This window comes from Lycorma delicatula, chromosome 9 (assembly GCF_047948215.1).
Source record: "Lycorma delicatula isolate Av1 chromosome 9, ASM4794821v1, whole genome shotgun sequence".
Taxonomy (NCBI): domain Eukaryota; kingdom Metazoa; phylum Arthropoda; class Insecta; order Hemiptera; family Fulgoridae; genus Lycorma; species Lycorma delicatula.
This window is the reverse complement of record NC_134463.1, coordinates 86,769,069-86,793,539: the sequence shown is the minus strand read 5'-3', so window position 1 is coordinate 86,793,539 and position 24,471 is coordinate 86,769,069. Positions and strand designations below refer to the sequence as shown.

Sequence of the window (24,471 nt, the reverse complement as noted above, 5' to 3'; positions counted from 1 at the left end):
TCAGAAAAGCAAAGCAAGCCTTGACTGGCTCGTAAATACATTATAGGGATCTGTTGATAAAGTTATTTGTAGTAGATAGAATGATTTAATTTTTTTATTAATGCATTAAATTTTCCAGAAATTTTTGCTTTAAAAATTTATTTACCATGTTTTAATTATGTTTCAATATTAATGTTTTTATTTTCATTATCATATTGAACATGTACCAACAGAAATTTTTTTATTAAGCTACGTTTGAACTTAGTAAGGTTATTGTTCAATAGATCTTGTTTTAATGTGAACATGCATTATTTTTTATATGTTCAGATCATAATCTGTTAGATTGACAATAAAAAATTCAGTAAAAAGCTAATTCTTTAATATCTGAATTGCAGGTTGCAGTAACATATTGAGCTTTGTATGGCAGTTTTATGTTGTAAATTACGCGCATTCTTCAGTAAAGGATTATATTCTTAATCTAATACACGGTCGTCTGCTTACTCTGCCCTGGAATCGATTCACACCATCATTCCAAGATATCGATCTTATGCTCAGGGTAAGTTTAATGTATATATTGAAATGAGAGAATAAAAAGAGGTTCAAAAAATATCTGTCACCTTCTTATCGATAGGAAAAATATCTAGAAAATTCTTAAATTGGTTGCTTAATACTTGTAATATTGCTTGTCTTTAAAATATCTTCGAATTTTCAAGTGGACAGTAAATAATAATTGTAATTTTTTAAGGTAGTTGGCATCACTCCTCCTTACCTCACCTTTATATTTTTATTTATTTTAGTTTTATTATTCTCAATTCATTTAACACATACTGATCTACTTCTACTTATAGTATAATGGATACAGGATGCAACCAAGATGAAATTTATAAATTAATATGAAATATTGAAATTGATTAAAAAAATTATTTTAAAAAACTTTTAATAATTTTTTCCCCAAAAAAATCAAAATTTTTGTACTCTTATAAAAATTATGGTATTTATTTTACAGTTTTATAGGTTGTAACATTGTTTTACAACAATTTATAGGTTATAACATTGTTTTAGTATTAAAGTGGTTTCCTCATAGCTTAAATAAAATCTAGAAAATTTAAGATGACATCCTCGGTTACCAGCGTTAAATTTTCCTCATATTTTATAATTATTTATAAAAATTAAATATATAACCTACTATTGGTAAATTTTTATGGCTTAATGGATTCATCAGTTATGTTATAATGTTAATAATTATGTAATAATGAAAATCAGTTTGTTAAAACTTAATAAAATTTTGGTTTTATCGCATAAGAAAAATATTTATTACAGGAATTTTATCATTTTTAAGGGTATTAAATTATTTAACATTCATGTCTAATAGAATAAATTCTGTATTGCATGGATTTATTTTTAGGAGAGAAATTCAGTTTGAACGTAAGTAAAAAGTAATAAAGAAGGATAATTAGGAACTAAATAAAGGGTATAAGAACATGTTGTCCCTGAAGTTACAGAATTTTTCTATTTATACTGTAGAATTATAAAAGTAGATAAAGTAAGCAGGTCCATTGGCTTCCATATAGAAAAGGACTCTTCTAGTATCAGGTACAGATCTAAGAATTAGAAAGATACTTTAAATATTTGTGTAGTGTGGTAGTGGTTTATTATACAAAAAAAAGAAGGATAATAGGAATAACAGAAAGGAAAAATCGAAATATTTGACTGGAGGAACTTGAAAATTTAGTGGGTTGATAAAAAGATAAATTTTCTTAAGATAAACAGGAGCTTAAAAATAAATCATTTATGTACTAATATGAATATGTAATTTAAAATTAATTTAAATTTGACTTTGAGGAAATCATTTGAACCAAAATTGATACTGAAAAAACAATAAAAATGACCATGTATTGTTAAATTAATTATATCATTTAAACGTGGATTTTAAAAAAGTTTCAGTTTCATTAATAACATCAGATTGTCAGGCAAAACTGTTCTGTTAGACTAGTGCATGTAAAAAAAAAATAAAAACTTTTTAAATATTTAATATTTCATTAAAAACTTTACTAAAAACAAACTGTGTTCAGTAGATGTGCTATTATTTAGTTGCCAAGATTGACTGTTAATTTGAGATTTTTTCTGGTGTTTTGCTGATTTTTAATACCCAGTTTATTTTTCATTAATTTTACAAATGCAATTGTACATTGTATCATTATGGTTTAAATTTTGATAAAATTTGGTGTATTAGAAATTTTTATGTTGTCTATATCTAGTTGATGAAATAAAACTTTCTGTTTTCACACACACACACACACACACACACACACACACATATATATATATATATATATATATATATATATATATAGCATTGATAAAGACTTAACTAATCATGTATTACATTTTATTTTTGTTAATGAATCATATATTTTTTTTAATATTTTAAAATTTTAATGTATTGATTAAATTTCATGTAATCTTAATTCAAGATTTAAAAACTACGATACTTAAACATTAAATCAGTCTACTTGATTCTGTTTTATGGTTTTTTTTTTACTATCTCAATTAGCTTTTTTAATTATTTCAAGTATTAACAACAAACATTAGTTATCTGTTATTTTCTAATACTTCATTGAAATGCAGTACAATAAAACTTATATTTTATGTAGCCATAATCTATATGTAAATAATATACAAATAAATATTATGTTCAACATTAAAATAACATTTTCATTATTTTCAAAGTTATACATTACAGGTATGTTAATGGATGTTACTTGTAGTGGTTTTTTTTTTTTAATGAGTAGAATTGAATAAACTCACATTTTATATTTTAGTTTAAAAATAGTAGGAAGAGTATCATGATTTCTTTAAAACTGTGTCATACAGGTTTTGCATCTCTTATGAACGTACAAAGTCTACTTACTTCTAATGAAATCTACAAAAAGGGGGCTCTTTGCATTTTGATCTTGCTATAACAATTTTCGGGTCTTTTCTGATATGCACCCTGCACTATTTTTATGAATTATTGTTGTTTTTTTACCACATATTTGCCGAGTTTGGAACCTACAACCATCCAAACAAAAACTAGCACTTTTCCACTCAGACACTGGGTTTACAGTAAAACTTTCAAGACAGCTTTAACTCATACAGTCATGTCACTTTTCAGCAATGGTTTTACATCATACTGTTACATGGCAATTAAAAAAAATCGCCTTAACTTTACAAAGAACCATATAATAGTAGAACGTTAACTAATTGCAAACTTTCACTTAACCATTTTGTAATTATGTCATCCAAAACCAAACTTGCTCTATGAAGAAAAATAACCTGTAAAGTCCTTTTAACTATGCCGTACACTTACTAACTAAAACTTATCTAAACAATACTTCGAGTAACAGAACATTATTATGTAGGCACATCTTATCTCCAAGCCATACAGGCTAACACAGGTAACAGTTTTACAAAATTATATATCTACGACATTATTTAATCATTTTGTATGATAATTTAAACTATATTACATCATAATTTTATATAAATCCATGGTAAATAACAAAAAACTGAATGTGGGGTGCATAACAGGAAAGACCCAAATTTTCTTCCTCATTTAGCACTTCACAACTATTTTACTTTCAGTAGATACGTGCTAGTGTCCAATGTTCTGAATTAAGATATTTATATAGTGTGCAGTGATTTATTGTAGCAAAAAATGGTTAATCGTTGAAAAATAAGGAAGATGTTGAAAGTTGTTTTAAAATAGATGAGTTCTTAAGTAAACAAAATCTTCCACTTCAAATGAACCACTGTTGGACGTACCACTTGAAAGATGACTTTATGTTATTATATTTTCAAATAACAAGAGAAATTTTGTAGCTCTATTTTCCTAAGAAAATGAACAGTGATTTAACACAAAGTAACTCAGACTAAAATCTTTTCTTTTAATATTAAATAGGATGTTAAAATTATGAATGCACTCATTCTGTTCATTTAAGATTAGTAGAAGTAAATTACAATTATTGGTCCATTAAAGCAAGCAAGAAACTATTCAAAGATTCCCTAAATTTATTTTTTAGAATCGTATAATTAAAACATATTTGATTTCATCTATTAAGTAATCATTTTTGTGGAAAGTTGTTTTTTTTGGGGAAGCCGAAAACACTTTCATGTTATCATCATCCAGGTCATAATAATAACAAGAGGCTCCTTCTCAGATATTGAAATATTAGTAAAATAAGGTTAAAACAATGGTGAAAGCTAAGCTATGATTGAAATAACAAAAAAAACGCAACAATTAGGATAATATTTGTAATGTGAATAAAAAAATAATTTCAGAATTTATGACGGGTTAAATCTTAAGTATATTAATTCTTCTTAGAAATAACAATACTTAGTCTAGTACATTTTTATCATTTCCTAGGACATGCCGTATGTCCCTCGGCAGTTTAAATTTGTGAGGTAAGGCCGCATAATATATGCAGTTCACAAGAAGGATGTGGTGCACAGTCAAGCGGCAGTCACATCAGATGTGCGCTCTCCGTTGACATCAGGTATTTGTAAATAGCTCCAGTATGTGCTAATCGCAATTGGCACAGCACCATTTCCTCTTTGTAAATCTTTCTGCTTGAGGAGTCCCTTGGTAACACCCACTATATCTTTGATATGTCAGAGTATATTATCTGCTGTAGCGGTCCAGTCATCTTGCCACCTTCTTCGTAGTAGTATGTTTAATGGAATTAATAAATCAGTAGTTGTAACTCGAATGGTGAAAGATGGTTGACTATGTGTATCTTTAGCAGCAGAATCCACACATTCATTATCCAGGATTCCCAAATGGCTAGGGATCCAGCAGATAAGTAATTTTGATATGGGAGAAATACATTTCTGTTTGTTTTAATCCCCTTCTTGCATAAACACAATATTTTTTGTTCATTAATAGTATTTCTATTACCCAAATCAACAGTTTGTGTCATAGTCATAATTAGATTAGATGTAAAATCAAAACAAACTAATTAATAAAAATTGAAAGTATGTAAAGCAGAATATATTATTCAGTCTTATCAGAAATATATTGGGAGTTTTATGGATATGCAGCTCACTTTATTTAATCATAATAAATTAAAACTTAATACTCTTCATTTTAAGAAATTTCTTATAAAGTAGAATGAATTTAAATGTAACTGGCTTTCAATTCAGATTTAAAATTATTTTGTAAATGTATATGAAGATTCACTGCAGTTAATAAATTCAAACTAGTTTATTCTGTAATGATTATCTGTTTTGTTTAATCTAATATTGATAATTTCAAGTAATTATATTCTAAAATTAGCTGTTCATAAGCATGAAATCAGTATAGCTTAAGAGTCAATATAATAGCTACAACACAAGCAGCCATGGCCAGGTTTATGTATACCTTGATTGTCAGTACACTTTCTTGAACAAAATGCAGCCTATAAAATGCATACAAATGTGATCACTTAATTATCATAATGGCTTTCTTTTTTATTACTAATAAATAGTTAATTCTACTGTCCCATCACTAAAACAATAAATCATATTTACAAATTAAGTCAAAAAATATAAAATGTGCACAATGCTGACCTCCATGGTAGAGCAATTGCTAACTTATCTGATATCATTTACAAAATCTACAAAAGTCTACAAAAGTAGACTTATATATGCTATATTTTTGGATCTGGCTAAAGCCATCATAACTGTAGATTGTAAAATGTTAATTGAAAAGCTTGAAAAACTGATATCAGAGGTTTACTTTTTCAGTTACTTTAAAATTATCTGCTGAATAGAAAACAATATATTAAAATTAATGGAATAAAAAGCAACCTACAAGATTTGAATATTGTTGTTCCTCAGGAAACTATTCTTGGGCCTTTATTATTTATATTAATAATATATTTAAACTATAAAATCCTGATTGTAAAATTTTATCTTATGCTGATGACATAGTTACAATGTATTATGTAAATTCTTGGTTAATCAACTTACTGAATTAAAAGTATGGTTAGCTGCTAATAAGTTAGCTGTAAATGTAGTAAAGTAAGGCTGTCCATTTAATTTTTGGTAATCACTATGACTGTATTCCTATTTATTTTAATATTACTAAAAATTATTAAAAAATAAAAATTCACCTTACCAGCAAATTAAGTGTGACTCAAGATCTCTCGGTTTATTTCAAAACCATCATCAGAAGTTGAAATATTATAATTAAGTTAAAAAATTAAAATAATGTCAAAGGTTAAAATACTTATATACTCATGACTGTTTGTATTCTTGCAGCATACTAATACTTTAAAATGTTGTTATCAGCAATGAATTTATTCAAAGAAAATGTTACACAAGTTATTTATTTACTTATTATCATTGATCAACATTTTAGATGGGATTGTAAAATTTCAAATAAAATAAATACTTTTTTTTTTATTATCTAGAATAAACAAAATTATTTCTGTTCAGAATTTATTTACTGTTATATATGGAATTTATTACACTATTGTTAGCTATGGTATAATTGCATGGGGGTATATATGATCACTAATTTTTGCTTTAATCCCTCCAGAATATCATCAGAAATTATTATTTCCTTATGCACCAGTTGAAAAAGGTGTGCCTAAATTTTTATTAAACAAAATGTAAAAAAATTGCAAAAATATTTGTTTTTTCTCTTATTTCCCTATTTAACTTTATATTTGTTCAATTTGGAGAAAAGATTAAGAGAGGAAAAAGTTTTGTTAATAAATTTTACATACAATATCATTTAGTTGTAAATAAAAAAATACATTATTATTGATGCAAAAATACCAATAACTGTCAAAAAAATGAAAAAAAAAAAACAAGTTTTTTAGAAATTTTTTTCATATTTTTTGTATAATATAAGTATATTATACATACGTCCTTCAGATTTTGGTTCAGGGAACGTTTTGATTTCAACAAAATTGGTTTGACAGTTTTTTCACAATAATTTTGCAATCTAGATTTTTAAAAAATTGATTTTTCCAAATTGTGTAGAGCGTGAAATAAAGTCTCTAGATACTTGAAAATTTAATCACATAAAAGAGCATTCAAACTTTCAAATGCATTTTGAAAAATTTAAGTTGATTAATTAAGAGTACCTAGGGAATTTTTCAAATACACTTGCATTTTTTTTTCTTTTAAACAAATTGAATTTCTTCACAAATTTTTATCTAAATTAATTTTAAAAAGCACAGCTTAGAAGTACTCGGAAAGTCACTTATTTAAAAAAAAAAAAAAAAAAAAAAAAAAAAAACATGGAAATTTGGCCACCAGAAGTTCAGATAAATGCATTTTGAGAGCGCATCGTTATTTTGAATGCATGAATTCAATTTTGAGGTGGCTGAGCGTTTAGCTACCCCCACTGCCGCTGCCCGTGCTTTTTTCGTGCAGCTGAAGTATTTTCAATTGACATTTTATCTAGGTTGCACATTAGCGCAGGAGTGGAAAATACTCGGAAGATGAAGATATTAGTTGAAAAAACAGCCCTACCACAGTTTTAGTTTCCTTGTAAACGGCGGTCAACTTTGATCAGTTATATTTTCAGAGATAATTAACAAATCAAATTTTTTTTTTAAAAGAAGCATCTTCCAAGTACTTTTAAGCTGTGATTTTTAAAATTAATTTATCAAATCAAAATGTTCTTTGAGGCAAAATCTGAAAGGTCCTATGTGTAATGTAAGTACTCAAAAAATTCCCAAAAAATTTTGTTTTTTTTTAGTTTTTTATAATTATTACTATTTTTACATCGATAATAATTTATTTTTCAATTCACGTGTATTTTTCGATATTTTGTGTAAAATTTAATAACAAAACCTTTTTCTCTAGATCTTTTCTCTAAAATGAACAGTTATAGAGTTATTCAGGGAAATAAGAAAAAAAAATGGATATTTGTGCGATTTTTGTACATTTTGTTTACTAAAATTTAAGCATACCTTTTTCAACTGGCGCATAACAAAATAATCATTTCTGATGATATTCTGGAGGCGTTAAAGCAAAAATTAGCGATCATATAGAAAAACTCCAAATATGTCCATTTTAAAACAGATACTGCCTGGAATAAAAGCTATACATAACAAAGTAGTAAAAATTCTTAAAATACCAAATTAGACCTAATTTATTTGAAAAATCTCTATTAGAATCAGCGAGTCATCATTACAGTGAAATAGCCATAAACTATATAAATAGTCGTAATTTCTGTAATAAGAGATATAAATCCATTCATTTATTGAGAATATGTAAAGAAACTGGCAGAAGAATCATAAATATACTGTTATGTATTATTTTAATAAACTGCCTCTTGAAACTAAAAGTCTAGTATCAAGAAATTATAAAATAAATATATTAGAAAAGGCTATAAGACAAATGAACTTGAATTAAAGCCATATCTCACATTGATGAATACTTAAGTAACTGTATTGGATGATATCATTATTTTTACTTTTAAATTTTAGTTTAGTGTCAAAAGGATCTTGGCACAATGTCTTCGTACTGTGTTACTATGTAACCAGTTATTAAATAATTATGCTTTTCAAAACTTAAAAGCTTTCTTACTCATGTAAAGATTTGTTTTTTTTATTATTAATTTTATTGCAAATTTATAAATATTTTTGTTTAAAACTATTTGACTCTCATCTCTTTATTACAGAAGGTTAGAAAATTAAATAGAAAATAAATTAAAGAAAAGCAAATGAAGTAAAGGGAAGGAGATGAGATAAATATTAAAAATAGATGAGAACCATAAATAAGGAGGTAGCTCAAGAATTTTATTATTTTAGTCAGTAAAAGTGTAAGGAGTGGATAAAATACTAAAACTATAAACAAGTTAAAATTAGATTAGCAAAAGTATAACAACTTGGAAAAAAACCATCCAATATTAAAATACAGATTTTGGTGTCAGAAACAGTTGTAAAAAATACAATATAAATGGAGTATATTACTTTACAGTACTGAAGTATGAAGAATGTGAAAGTAATTTTAGGTCCAGCAATTACAGCTAAGTGCTGTAAATTAGGTGGCTTAAAAATATTCCAAAATATTCATTAGGTGACTTACAAATTTTTTTTATTCTAAAAAGCTTAAAAACTTCTGAAAAAATTTATTATATGTTAAATTATAATAAAATATAACTGGTAAATATTAATGTAATAAAAGCATTATTTATAAATATAAGACATAGATGTACAAGATGCTACCCAATAATTTCTGAAACTGAAATGATCTGCATAAAGGAGTATAGTACAGAACTGCATTGCTATGTGCCTCTTCCAGGGGTGCATAGCAATGCTTTCCAAAACAAAAGTATTTACTATATCAAGGGAAGCTGCATTTGTCTACATTAAGTATTTTTATAAGTTAATAGTGTTTCACAACCTTCTAATAACTGTCTTTAAGGGAAAAAGAAGATATATTGCAGTTTTTCAAACTCAGAAAGACAGCACAGGAAATGCACCATAAGTTGAAACAAATTTTTTATAAAAAAGTTGTATAAGTCAGTCTAAAAGCCTTTGTGAAATTGAATCTTTTAGAAAAAACATAAGAAGAAATTAAAAATAATAGTAAAATCCATTAAGAATGATGAACATTTTGAATGCATTTTAATTTGATTTACTGAAGTAAAATTTGCCGGTTTATAAAAAAATTCATGAAAATCATCAGAAAATAATTTACAATGTTAGGTACAAAGCTTTAGGTTTGATATGTGGGTTGCTCCAGGAAATTTTGTGCCTCTTCTGTTATATATACTCACTATTGTCAACCAACAAAGAAAACTCTAAATATTGTTTTCAGTATGAAAGAGCACAATCTAAAAGTTCTGTTAAATTCATAAATATCATGTTGTATAATATTAATAATACTTTTTTGAAATTATAGGAAATATTGTAATAGTAGAGTATCAATATTTAAATAAATTGTATATCTATAAAGGTACATATGGTCTATATAGGTACATATGTACCTATAATTTTGTATACCAACTTTAAATCTAGAATTGTTACATAAAAAATCATAGTTTTTAATTTCCTAATGACCATGTATTTAAATAATGTATTCCAGGTGAGTGTATTGCTTCCTTTCTTTGAAATTTCAATCTTGAACTGGGATTGTCCTGATATTCCCACCAGTAGACTGATGAAGAATGACATTAGAACACATTTGATTAGCCACTCAATCATATTTTTTATGATCATAATTTATATTATATTGTCATTTCTACAAACGTTTGGAAAAGGTTTGTAGAAATGGGAATGTTGCTAATGTAGTCACCATAAGAGACCTCTAGAACAAAACTCTTCTTAGAATTGATGACTCTTCCACTGAACTTTAACAAGGAAATTAATTTAATTAAAAATCCATGATATATCACAGTAGTAGGGAATCAACTTCAGAAATTTTTTTAACTTATTTATTTTATTTCTACCAGAAAGTCGAACATTGACAACAAATTACAGTTGTCTTCCTTTTGGATTATTAACTTCACTTTTTAATTCTTTTATTAAAGCTTGATTTCTTGGTCTTCATTTTTGTAGCTTCCTAATACATGTATATGTTGTCCCACACTTTTCAAAATTATATTCAACCCATATCTCAAATATGAGCTATATTCAACTCTGTTTGATTAAATTTTTTTTAAATTTCAGTTTTTGTTATTAAATGTGTTTTTAAAATCTATGTATTATATATGGATGGTTGATTTTTTTTTGCAGATAATCAGAAAATCTATTTATTACAAAAATGTTTAATGGGATTTCTCTACAGGAGATAAATTTTTATTCATTTTCATATAATTTTACATAAAAATCAATTAATTCCTTTTTATCTCTTGAATATATTCTAACAGTTAGTGAAAATAGAGAACCTATCATGAGTCCAAGAAGGCTTGGGTTAGTAGTATATATTTTTAAAATGGAATCAGTCACTCAGTGTAGGTCCTGAAATTATATGAACTCAGTTTAAAGTCGAACCTAAATCTCTGATATAAAATTTTTTAATAGAATTGGTTAAGTGTACACTTATGTTGGCCAGTTAAATGTTCAGTAACACTTTTAATATTATGATTCATACACACTTTTTTAATTTTAGACTTTTTTTAAATTAATTATGTCACATATTGTCATTGTCAAATAATCATAATATGAAGTGTTTGTGGAATCAGTTCGTTTGTGTTTTTAATTGTATTCTTATACATTTAATACCTTTATATTTCATAATTTTTTGTTAAAGATGATCTAATGAACCTTTTAAATATTATGTCATTGAAAAGGCATTAAATATTTCATTAAAAGATCTTTTTAAAAAAAATGTTTTTAATAGTTGATAATAATTGCTTATTAAAACTGTTCGTAGGCTTAAGGCTTAATTTTTTTTTAAGCTCAAGTTTGATTCTTAGCATAACCAATTTATTTTTTTAATATGATTCAGAAAAATTTAGCCCATAATGTATTTTAAAAATATATGGTGGAGGTACCACCCTCTTGTTGACCAGATAATTTTTTTTTTACCATTCTATCTTAACTGTAAAATTAATGAAATTGCAAAATATTGACTTTTAAGTATTATTTATATGGCCACTTAGTATGTGTGTGTATATATATATATTTTTACTCCTAAATATTTGCTATGTTAATAGTTAATACATCAATTTAAATTCTAAATTTAATATTTATTATTAATATTAAGTAAGTCAAAAACCATTTGATAATAATTGATGGCAATATTCTCTTTAACAGAATTTTTATTGGGCTTCATCAACCCTAAATAATATTTTTAATTATTCAAGCGTTAAGAAGAACTCACATTCATAAAAATTGAAAATAGCTTAATTTAGTGAAATCTGTTATCTACTCTCCCAAAATATATATATATATATATTTTTTTTTTTTTTATTACATTTTTCTTTTCTTCAATGTACCAAATTCAAAGTATTTTTTTTTTTTTAAATTATTTTCTGCGATTTAATTTTAATTTATGAAATGATTATGAGATTTATTTAAAATTATTTTACATGTGTAATATTGTTACTGAATTGTAAAACATATGCACTATTTTCCTGATGGGGGATACAGTATATATTTTATATTTTCTCATAGAAAGTGGTATTTAGTATTTCCTAATATTTCTTAAAATTTTGATTTATGTAAACTCTTTGAAATACTACTATTGAAAGTTGATTTTTTGTAGATAAATGTAGTTCACTGATGATGTCAAATTGAATAATCTGCATTTTAGAGTGCTTGGAATGGTGATATGCAACAGCATATTTGGCTCATTGAATAAAGCAATGAAGATCTATCTCATATCACATTTTTCTAGTAAACCAGGGATAGGATACTGTTTGCCCACAATGAGAATAAAGCTCTAAAGAATGCAGTAGCGGTAAACTACTATCATATGTCCAAGAGAGACATATGTGTGTGTGAGACAGAGCCAGATAGATAAAGGGGACTGCTACTTCCCTTCACATGCCTCTACTGCAGCACTGTTCTTGTGCTGGCTAAACAATACTTCTTATGAATTTGTATGACATTTTCAAAAATGTCTTGTGACTGATAAGATAAGATCACCTACATTCAGTACAATTATTGCACCCAAAGTATACACGTAATATCTTATGGATATGAAATTTTCTTTTTTTACCTTCGTTCAAAATTAATTTGGATAGGAATATAAAATGTAAATTTTATGCACTTCTGGGTTTTTAAGGCCTAGGTGGAACCAGGCATAAAGCTAGTTATAACAAAAGTGCATTTAATACAACTTTTTATGGACAAAGTATGGATTAGTAAGTAATAATATAAAACTGTGAATAATAATAAAAAAATATGAGAATTGTGAAAAATTCAGAAAGGTTTGTGAGGTTAAAAATGATCTACAGCTCAATTTCTATTAGTACTATTCATTTTGTAAAAAAACAGTCTTTCTTTTAATGGTGTTATAATTACATCAATAAATCATTTGGTCCAATATAAATAAAATAAATATTTATACATATTCAGACTTTTTAAAGTCTCCCTGTTATGTTCCTGTCAGTATTCTTGTGTTATCATTCCTTAACACTTAATCCTAACTTATCTGATTTTCATAAAATTTCTTTAAGTTACTTTACTTTTAATTAGTGAAATAAATACTTTTCACTAACTATATATTTTAAATCATAGATATTAACTTTTAATGTTAGGAATCAATCATTTTTATAAAGTATAAATAATTCATGATAAATCAGCATTATCGTATGTATGGTAAGAATGTTTTCCAATATCAGATACTGATCTTTATGTGAGATGTGTGCTTATTATTCTGATCTAAAGATTTATAATAAACCTAAAATTAATAAAATGTTAATGACTAGTTGTTTTTTTAATGTAAATTTTATTAGTTGAAAATTGTTTTTCTAGTGTCACTGAATTTAATACCTTTCTGCCTTTTAATTTAAGTTTATGTTTGTTTATTTTTGTTGCAGTACTAGTAAGTATTGTGTTACATTGTTTTCTTTATATAAGTTGATTTTCCATAAATTTCCTATTTAAAACAAAATAATACAAATAAATTTTTTTGTTACAGGTCGTGGATCAGTATGTCCCATATTGTCATACATTTCTTGGTGCTATATTTATTGAAATACCATGGTATATGCTTGTTAAACATGTATCAACCAATTGTCCCGTTACTGTTGCATCAAAAACTCACTCTGCATTACTTCATCTCCTCATTAAATTATCAAATGAACCTAATATTAGACAGGTAATTTTGATACTGAAATAAGTTAAGTTTTGACCACACTTGTATTTATATCTTTTCTTTATCATTTTTCATAAAGAAGATACAAGTGTGGACTCGTGTATATATTTTAGTATTTAATAGTAAGTATTGTTTATAAACACCTTTTTTGTAATCATGTTAAGAGGTAGTTGTCACTTGTAGGGCTGAATATCGCATGCATTTCAGTGGGCTTGACACGCTAATATGTAAGCAAGTAAACATTTGATCAATATTTTGTTCAATGAAGAAGTCAATAGGAAACCACTTGAGTCATCACTTTTCCTAACAAGCCCAGAATGGAATGCCTGCTATTTTTTAAAATGAATATGTCGCTTTTGGGAGTGACTTAGAATAGATCGCCTATAACCATTCCAGTCTTAACATAACCATCTAAGAGGTAATTCAGCATATTGAATGTAGTGGTATAGAGGTGATTGAAGATTAGTTATGCTAAATAGAAGACACAAGATTATTGTATAAAAAAGTAGCCAAAGATGATGCTGTTTAAAAGTTAAGAGTTTTAGAAAGTTTAAAACCATTCCAAACACAGTTTAGATTCTTATACATGCAACAACTCCAAGATATTATATCACATTTTCAACAATTGGAATTTCTGCTTAATATCAGTATAATGTAATATAACTTAAGAAAAAGATTATATCTGCTTCAATTATATCCGCTAATTTACTTTCCTGTAAACTCAAAACGGAAATGGTACACTAAACAATAAGTTACGCATCATAAGAACAGTCTTACCAGAAGTCCCGGTCAAAGCGGGACTGTCCTGGTTTGATGATGTGGTCCCAGCATCCTGTCCAGTTTGTCATTTTGTCCCAGTTATTTCATAAAATTTTAAAAGTACTGAATATATAAGAGTAAAAATTGTGCAGTCTTGGGTAAAATGGTGATTTGGCAACTAACATATCTCCCCTGTTACACTCACTGTTGCCAATCTAAATATTTTTTATCTAATTAGATGTTTTCCCTGAAAATTTATTATAGCATGTGGCCTGATGAATTTTGATATTGTATTTTTTCATCCACATATTTTTTCACAGAATTTGTAATAGCATGTAGCCTATGAGATCCAAATAATTTTTGTTTCATTTTTTAGATGTTTTGTTTCAATTAGAATTGGCAAAACCAAAACTTATACTGGCCATATCATTGTTGCACGTGTGCTATCTTAGCGTTATGAGTCAACATTGGGACTATTTTGTAGTGTACATTAAATTAATTTACTCTCCAAAATAAGAATAAGAAACTGTATGTTTACTGATGAATTAATAACAGATTATTTGTTTTTGATAAAAGTTTGTAATCCTACTGACAGAGAGAAAGTGAAATGTGAACTGTACTTTTTCAAAATTTTCATTAGCTTATGGTGGGCATTTGGACATTAAAAATCACTTGAAATGTGCAAAACATAAAGCAAGCCTAGAAACAGCAGCAGAAACTTCCTCAGATATATTGTCATTTTAAAAGTACTGATTTATGTGTCAAAGAATTTTTAATAGCAGCTAAAGTAACTTTTGCATTTCATGTTGCTATTCACAATCTCAGCTTTAAGTCAGCTGATCGTTCATCTAAATGGATTTCAAAGCTCTTTGAAACAAATTTTAAAGTAGCTAAAACAAAATGTAAAGTTGTCATTGTTATTTCACTGTTGTCATCGAGTCACTTTTGTTTCAGCAGCTTTGTGAAGAACTAAATAAAACGAACTTTGTGATTGTATCAGTGGATTCTTCCTCTGGGAAAGAAATTAAAACTGTGTCAGTTGTGTAGTATTTTGTACGAGATTGTGGTGTGAAAGTTAAACTTTTAGATTTTCAGTCAGTTCCCGGTGAAACTGCAGAAATACTGACTAACCATTTAATGTCAGTTATAAAAACTCTTAGTGTAGTAAACAAAAGTTATTGAATTTTGTGGAGATAATTGTAATATTAATTTTGGGTGTTAAACGTAAAGGAGAAAACAATATTTACTGTAGATTGAAGAAGGAACTAGAAAGAAATGTTGTTGGTATTGGTTGCAGTGCTCACATCGTATATACAACTGGCTACTAATTGCAGTTGATGTTCTACCTATTGAAATAGAAGCTGTAGTGGTCAAAATTTGTAAATATTTCCATTTTTATATGATTTGAGTCTCTTAACTAAAAGAGTTCAGTGAATTTGTAGATGTAGAGTATAAAAAGGTACTTCAACCAGGCAATACCCATTTTCTTTCACTACTTCCAGCTATTGGCAGAATACTTGAAATCTATGAAGGACTGAAATCTTATTTTATTTCACAAGAACACTACCCAACGATGAAAAACAGTTTTTTGATAATGATTGTGGTAAAATGTATTTGTGGTTTGTGCAAGGGCAACTCCAGTTGTTGAACCAAACTATCTTAATTATGGAAAGCACAAAGGGAGTGCAACTGATATTGTCAGCAAACTTGGAAAATTAAAAACAAACTTTAACAAAAAGTGTGGTAATAAATTTATGCCTCAAGAAACAAAATTTTTTTTTAAATTCTAGTAAATAATGGAATTATTAATATTTATACAATAAGACCCATGTCTCGCCCCCTTTGACAATTTTGTTCAAAAAATCTTCTCCTTCATTGTGGTAGCGCTGGAGAAACATTAGGGAAGCGTCCATTCTCATTGTTTTGTGATGATCGGACAGCATCTTGGGAACCCATCTCGCACACAGTTTGCAGTCCTGAAGTCTCTCACTCACAATGGTGTGGAGAGCTGACCTTGAAATTTCAGGAAACGAATCACTGAATACAGTAATTGTGAACCGATGATTTTCTCGAATTGCCTCATCCACTCGTTCAACGAGATCATCGGTTGACACTCGCTTCCTTTCCTGACCGTCTGCATCATGAACATCTGTACGTCCTGCTTTAAAGTTCCTGCACCATTGTTGCACTTTGCTGTCACTCATTGAAGTTTCACCATACATAATACTTATTCTTCAATGAATTTCAGCTGCATTACACCCCTCAGCCTGAAGAAATCGAATTACCGCATGCACTTCACACATGGCGGGAGATGCTATTGTTGTAGACATGTTTACGTACTAGCTGCACAAACTAGACGCTGCGCAAAGGTTCATCCGATTTTTGCATGGGTTTTTATTTCGCGACCAATCGGACTTTGAAAAAAAAATAGCTCTCGTATAAAGTTAGATTCTTTTACAACAAAAAATTTTATCTGATCAAATATTACATCATCCAAGTTTCAGAACAATTATTTCTGAAATTGACTAACAGTAAAAATTTAGTTTTTGTAAAATTATAATTTTGTGACCGTTTCAAATTTTGAAGTATTCTTCATTCTGGTTTTATTAGAGCTGCGGAATTCCAAACTCTTATTTAAAAATAATTAAACTGTAGTATTATTTCTACAACTAAGATTGTAATTATATCTATCTCTGCAATTTAAAAATTTAATTATGTTTTAATAATTTATTACAAAAAAAAATTATATTCTGAAGAAGCTGTGATCTCCTCTCCAAAAGTATTCAAACAGAAACATAAAATAGAAAAAAAAATTTTTTTAAATTAATTTTAATCAATTTTTCTTTTATAATTATGAAATTGATATTCTCAGACTACAGCTATTAGAGATTTTTGGTATTCTATGTGTTTGTTTAAGGCAAATTAAATGTTATAGTTTAATATTAAAATAAAGTTATCTCCAGTAGCCAGCCAGCCGGCTTGCTTTCAGTAGCAGTTGATTTTTTTTTTAAATTATAAAAATGGTAAGCAAAATAAAACTTTGTCTACAGTATAACTTAACACGTTACTAAATGTTTAATTACAAAGAATTGTTATTAAACAATAGTTTGTTGTGAAATATAGAATTCAAATGCACTGATTAATAGAGCTGAATGGATGACTGGATGCAAGGTCTCTTTGTGCCTTACATAGCAAATTAAACTAATACTCATTGTAGAGAAAATAAGATAAATTGAAATGTTTGTGGAACTAGTGGTGAGGGTTTTATATAACGTATATAAGAAGGTACCAGCAAAATGAAAGTTTTTTTTTAACATATGAAATAGATAATAATGATATTTATTAAATTACCAATGTCAGTGAACTAGAAATCAGTGAGTTGAAGGTTTTATCAACCTTGATGTATAAAGAAGAAAATAGAAAATTCATCAAAAATACAAAGTAAAGTAAAGCTTGGGAAAAGTTTAGATATTAATTAAATAGTTAATTTGTATGATAACAAATGCAGAAAATCTATGTGGAAAGTTTAATCCTTAGCAAATAGGCAATTGTTATCGTTACTCGAAATTGTTAATATAGTTATTTTATATACTAAAATAGAATTGTTTGACCGATTTTTGAATGTTATTAGTTAATTAAATGACTGGAATTTAATGAATGATAGTGGTTTTGAAATGATCGGTCTGAATTGTACAAAGCATTCTTACTCAAAATAAAATAGAACTGTTGTTAGAAAATGAGCATAGACTATTACTGAAGTAATATTCAAAGGAGGAAAAGGATTAAGATTGCTAATACTGAAGATCTATGAAAGATGGAAGATTATTCAGTAACTGATATTCTGAAGTTAAGAATATAAAGAAAAAGCTTTTTGTTTCTATAGCCAAAATTTCTTTGTTTAAATTCTAAGTTTTTCTTGAAATAGTTAAAAAATACAAGATTACTAAACTCTACATTGAAAAGAAAAGTATATAAAAGTGAGATAAATATCATTGATTGAAAATGCATTTAAAAAACTGTTTATCTACATTATTAGAATTAAAAAATGCTTGTTTCATTTTCCATTCAGTTAGGTCTATTTTACTGGTAAAAATCTTGCATTTAATAATGATTTATAGTAAAAAAAAGAAAAATGCTTACTTAATACATAATAAAATAAAAATACTTTCCAAAATATTAAAATAAGACATAAGTTTGATTGACATTATATGATTTTTTCAGTCCGGTAAAGTAACTCCATTGCTATTAGAGAGTCAGCAGTTTTTGTGGCATCTAGTTGATGCATCTAGTTATGAACTAGTTACTAATTGGTTTGTTATGAGCTACGACCCTCGGGTTATATTACAGTTGCCCAATGAAGAATGGAATGGAATCGATATGGCCGCGTTAGAGTAAGTAAATGATCTTTTTTATGACTAAAGTTGACTGTTTTCATATGTAATATATCTTCAAAGAAAATGATACTTGTGCATTAACTGGCATGCATATTTTTTTTATATACATTGCTATTACATACACATATATAGCTATTATATATTATTATTACTATGCAATATTTTTGTAATCCACACTCTTATTGAAGTTACTTTATTTCTTGTTATCTGCTTGTTATCACAATAATTTTGGTCATTTGTTTAGTTATTTAGCTGTTGTGTTTTCATCATTTGGTTTTCTTTCATTGTACTAAGAAGTAACAATGAATTTATGGCAGCTACCAAATACTGAAGAGGCAGCAGTATAGTTGTTAACAGGAATATGGAGTAGTGTTACATTCCTGAAAATGCTGACAGGATCATGACATGAAATTATATTTTAGTGATTTTGTGAAGTGAAAATGTAACAAAAGAACTTGTAACAAAATTAAGCATTTCATGTTGGAAATTGGCTGGAGAGTTGTAGTGGCTGGAGTTAGTAGGCTTCTGATAGTTAACTGTTAAATGATTCATTTATTATTGGTGCTAGGAACTGACTTCAGTAGACTTCTGCTATTGACAATTGAACATAAGTCAAAACGCTGCAGTCGACTGGAATATACATAAAAGAGAAATATGTGCTTTTATTGTGGATCATTTTCTGAAGTGCAAAATGGTAATGGTGCAGTCGTAAAGACTGATTAAAGTCTGTTTACACAACACAAAAATAATGCGTGCAGGGTTCTTCCACAATGGATTTTTGGGAGAATTTCCAAAGAACTAAACCAAGTGTTCATTGTTAAATCTCTAGATCGTTATATAAAACGCTGATGGGAATTATTAAAGAAAAGGTTAAAGTGGGATTGATCATTGTATCAGATCATGGTTGGCGTGGTTATTAGCGTGATAAATTGACTCACTGATCGTTAACCATCAAATCGATACACTGATGATTAATCATCGAATCAATTTACACATTGATGGTTAACTTCCATTAACTTAACCATCAGTTAACTTCATTTCAAGTATTGAAAATATATATATACTACCTACAGAGGCATGCCTATGGCACGCCCTCCCCAGCTAGGCCCCTTTGGCAGGTGGCATCTTGGAATGGAAGAATCGGATTATTAGGTGTCCAAAACTGATTACCCCTTGTGTAAAAATATTTTTTTTTTTTAATTATGAAAATTGATATAACAAAAGTTAAATTAGAAATTTACTCTAGAAATTGATATTAACAAATCGGGATTTTCCACTAGTGATCAGTATATTCCAGTGCCAAGCTATGGGGGACAGACACACACAGACATACATGCAAATGCCCTTTAGTAGGGTAGGATATTAATATGTAATGATATATATATATATATATATATATATATATATATGTGTAATGATATTGATATTGTCTTTGATTGTGTATTTAAAATTTAAATCTGCTGTTTGTTTTTCCTTATCTTAAATATGTTAAGGTAAAGTTGTATTATTTAAAGATTTGATAAAAAAATACATGGAATTTTTTAATTTCCCTGGCTGTATTAGTTCAATTGTCTTTTTTTTGTGTTAGTACACTTGTCCCTAATGTATGTTTACTTCAAACGTACATTATGTAGACAAATGTAAAAGTAGGCGCATTCGGCAATTGTTTGGTGTGTTTGTGAGTTTAGTAGATCGAAATTGTGATTTTGTGAACAATCTTCGAGGATATGAGATTAATATTTTGTTATAGCTCAATTTTTAAATTTTTATTGGTTATCAGATTTTACTTCCTTGTACGAAGTAAAGGAAGTATGTACGTGTATCTCACATAAATCAAAATCTATTTGCCACAGAATGTTGAAATTTTGGATTTAGGACTGTTGTAACATCTAGTTGTGCACTTTCCCTTTTGACTGCAATCAACTGGTTCAAAAATGTGTATACAATCAGATCTCTAAATAAAGCAGGGTTTCAATTTTGAAACATTTGGGTTTTGGACTTTTTCTTAACTGCAGTAATAAGTCCTCATTGAGAGCTTTTCAATTATATATCATAAGTGGTAATTATTTTCATTGGTTCCAGAGTTATAGCCAAATAAAATTTTAATTAATGAAATATTTGGATCTTACAAGGGGTAGGCACATTGGTTCGAATTGCACTTCATTTCCTTTTTTTTATAATTTTAATATATTGATTTATTAATAATTTTAACCTCCGATTGAAAAAACATACAAAAAAAAATCAGAAATTTTTAATGAAATAGAATTTTATGTACTTTACATATTAATTCAAAAATGTTTACAGAGATTAATAATTATTAATAAATCAACATATTTAAATATTTGAAGTTAAAACAAATCAGTGTGTGCATGGTTACAGATCCAACACGTTCTCACTTAACATCATATATCCTACTTGAGCAACGTGAAACAAAATTAATATAAAATGCTAGCAGATTTTTAGGGTCATTTTTCTTGAGTATAATTGAATATTGCTTGTTAGTATTTTGTGATGAAGACACACACATACATACATACACACATATATATATATATATATATATATATATATATGTGTGTGTGTGTGTGTATGTGTGTATGATATGCATGAATACATAACACTTACTTGGTTCTCCATTTCTCCTGTATAAATACATAATTTTTGTTTACGTATTTATTTCAGTCTACTTGATAATAAATATAGCTATAAAATTTATTTATTAACCTTCTCTTTCGTTTTTGTTTTCATTTTGTTAATGGTTACATCATAATAATTAAAAAACCATAGTATTAGATAGATATAAGAAGCACATTTATTTAAAGAATAATAAAGGGACTTTTACTCTATCGTAATATTTCAGGTAAGATTGCTGAAAAATATCTTTTGTTAGTTGATGGGTTTTAACACCATTGTAAATGTCTTTCGAGGCATTTGCACCGATGCCATCCTAATAGAGGTCATACTGATGATTGAAATATGTAATCAAATATTGAGGGTATGAAAGATGATCTCCAGTAAAGCCCATCAGAAATAGGAATTGAGAGGTTTGTGTGGCGACCGGGATTGTCACAAGGCGGGTGTCTTCCACTATGGGGTCAGGATGGATAGCTAAGGTGACAGTTGAATAAATTCAAGCATCCTGTTTCTGCTCCTAATTAATTTATCAGAAAATCAAACCTTCTTCATAAACAGTGCTTTATGAGCTGGTGTATTGTCAGGATGCAAGATCCGTTAGTTGGTGAAAAGATTTTTCATGTTATCTTTTGTTCATCACTACTAAGATTTGTTATGTATTTTTGGTAAACATTCCTCAAATGTATAAATAAATAAAAAAAACTGAACATATTTTGAATTTTTTTTTGTTAGAACAGTGAAAAAATGTACAATTAATTTTTACTTAATAATAATGATTTCTTTTTCCATCATTTAGATTACTTCAGGTAGCTGCTGGACATGTTGGTAATGCACCACAGTACCATCCTTCAACACCAAAGAAGAGACAAATATTTGTTAGAGCAACAGTTAAACTTTTATTATCATGCCTTAGTCGTTACAAACCACTTGTTACATCTCGTTATAATGATGTAAAAACAGCCATACGAAAGATGATAGATAAAATCGAAGCTGCATTTATTTCAAGTATGATGTTTTTTTTTTTTATTTTAAAGCAACCCCTTTTGCTTTTTATTAAAAAACAACAAGGTTTGTTTTTTATTAAAAAACATACAAACATTTTTTAAAGCAAACCCTTATTATCTTTATTATTATTATTAGTATAGTTTTTATTAAACATCTTTTTATGCGATGAAATATTAAATATTAAGAATATGAACCATCAAAACAGAAAGTGTAACAGTATGTATGCAAAATATTTTTTATGTATTTATCATCATCAGAGAACTAGATATTAAGATCAAACTCATAGGTAGAAGTGCAGTCAAACTGTTCTCTGTTTTACTAATGATGATTTTTCTTTTATTTCAAGATTGTTTACATCAAGATTTTAACTTATAATTTTAAAAATGAGCTCTCTGATAATGACTTAATGTGTCAAAAACATTTTAGGTTATATATGTATACTTTTTTTCTGTAATGCTATTGTTTGCTAAAGTCATTAGGAATAGAAAGAATCGGTTCAGGGACCAGATCTTTCAATATGGATGGTGCCTGTATGTATTTACTAACCAAAAATTGTCCATTTAAACCAAAACTGATTAGAGGTATTCTGTTTATAACTTCGGTGGTGTGGAGGAACCAATTTCTTAGATATTGTAATAGGATCACTATAACAGACCAGGGTAATGGATTTCTTCCAATTAAGAAGAAAGAAAGAGAAAATAATGATGAAAAGAAGAATGTAGAAGGAACTAAACCTGACCTGTCTACTGTCCACCTAGAACCTGACCATAACTACTAAGATATCAACAATAAAGAAAACCTTTCAAAAAGGGCCATACTCAGACATTATGCTACAGAAATGAGACCATTGTTACTATATGGAAGTGAAATGTTAACCTAATCGATATGAGAACCATTAAAGAATACAGAAAGAACATTAAGAAAAATTATAAAGAATGAAAGAATGTTGAGAAAAAAAGAAAAAGATTTTTCTAAAAAAATATATATATATACTATTGCAGAGGTATGCCTATGGCACGCCCTCTGCAGCTAGGCCCCCTTGGCAGGTGGCATCTCGGAATGGAAGAATGGGATTATTAGATGTCCAAAATTGATTACCTCTTGTGCAAAATTTTTTTTTTTTTTAATGATGAAATGATATTTGTATATCATAGTTGCCTATGAGTAAAAATAGTTGGCCTAGTAGTAAAAAAGAATGTCAGATAGTAGAACAGTGTTTTTTTCTTTTTTTTTTTAATATCCAAAAACTTCAGTTCTGTAAAACATAGAGTTTTTTTGTGGTCCAGTATGAATCGGTTTTAGTTATTTTAGCTAATAATTCATTGATTATAAATATATGAGGTGCTACCCAAAAGTTCGGGGAATTTGAATTTCGCATGCAAACCATTGCTGGTACGATCTCCTGCCGCTAGATGTGGTTAACAGTACTCTTTGTGAATCAGTTTTCCAACAGCTGTGACGGTGAGAGGCTGCATTGTTGACTTTTGTGCGATTGTATAACGTTGTGTTTTACTGATTCGACAAAGTTCTAAATGGTAGATTTTAAAGAGCAAAGAACCTGCATCAAATTTTGCTTCGTGCTTAAAAAAAAAACTAGTGCAGAAACCCATCGCATGCTTGTGGAAGCATTTGGTGTACAATGCTATGAGTAAAATTAACTTTTTTGTGGTATAAGTGATTCAAAGCTGGACGATCGATGACGATGAGCAATCAGGAAGACCATCAACAAGCGCAACACCGGAAAACATAGCAAAAGTGCAAGAGGCTATTGTTGCAGAACTTAGACAAACAATCCATGATGTTTGTGCAATCGTACAAATGTCATGTGGGTCTGAGCAACGCTTCGTGTCGGACAATTTGAATATGAGATGCATTGCTGCAAAATTCGTACCGAGACTGTTGAACAGCGACCAGAAACAAAATCGCGTAGCTGTCTGTAGTGAATCGAAAA

At 28.0% G+C, this 24,471-nt stretch overlaps 1 protein-coding gene across 2 annotated transcripts in view; it reads left to right on the top strand.

Moving 5' to 3' along the window:
* Epg5 (ectopic P-granules autophagy protein 5) overlaps positions 1-24,471 on the top strand; it is a 239,997-nt gene that overhangs the window by 194,090 nt on the left and 21,436 nt on the right. For both annotated transcript variants that reach the window (XM_075375997.1, XM_075375996.1), the window contains exons 31-34: positions 375-535; positions 13,552-13,731; positions 18,709-18,878; positions 22,312-22,520. In XM_075375997.1, the coding sequence (XP_075232112.1) occupies positions 375-535; positions 13,552-13,731; positions 18,709-18,878; positions 22,312-22,520 (720 nt within the window). The remainder of the gene's footprint in view (positions 1-374; positions 536-13,551; positions 13,732-18,708; positions 18,879-22,311; positions 22,521-24,471) is intronic.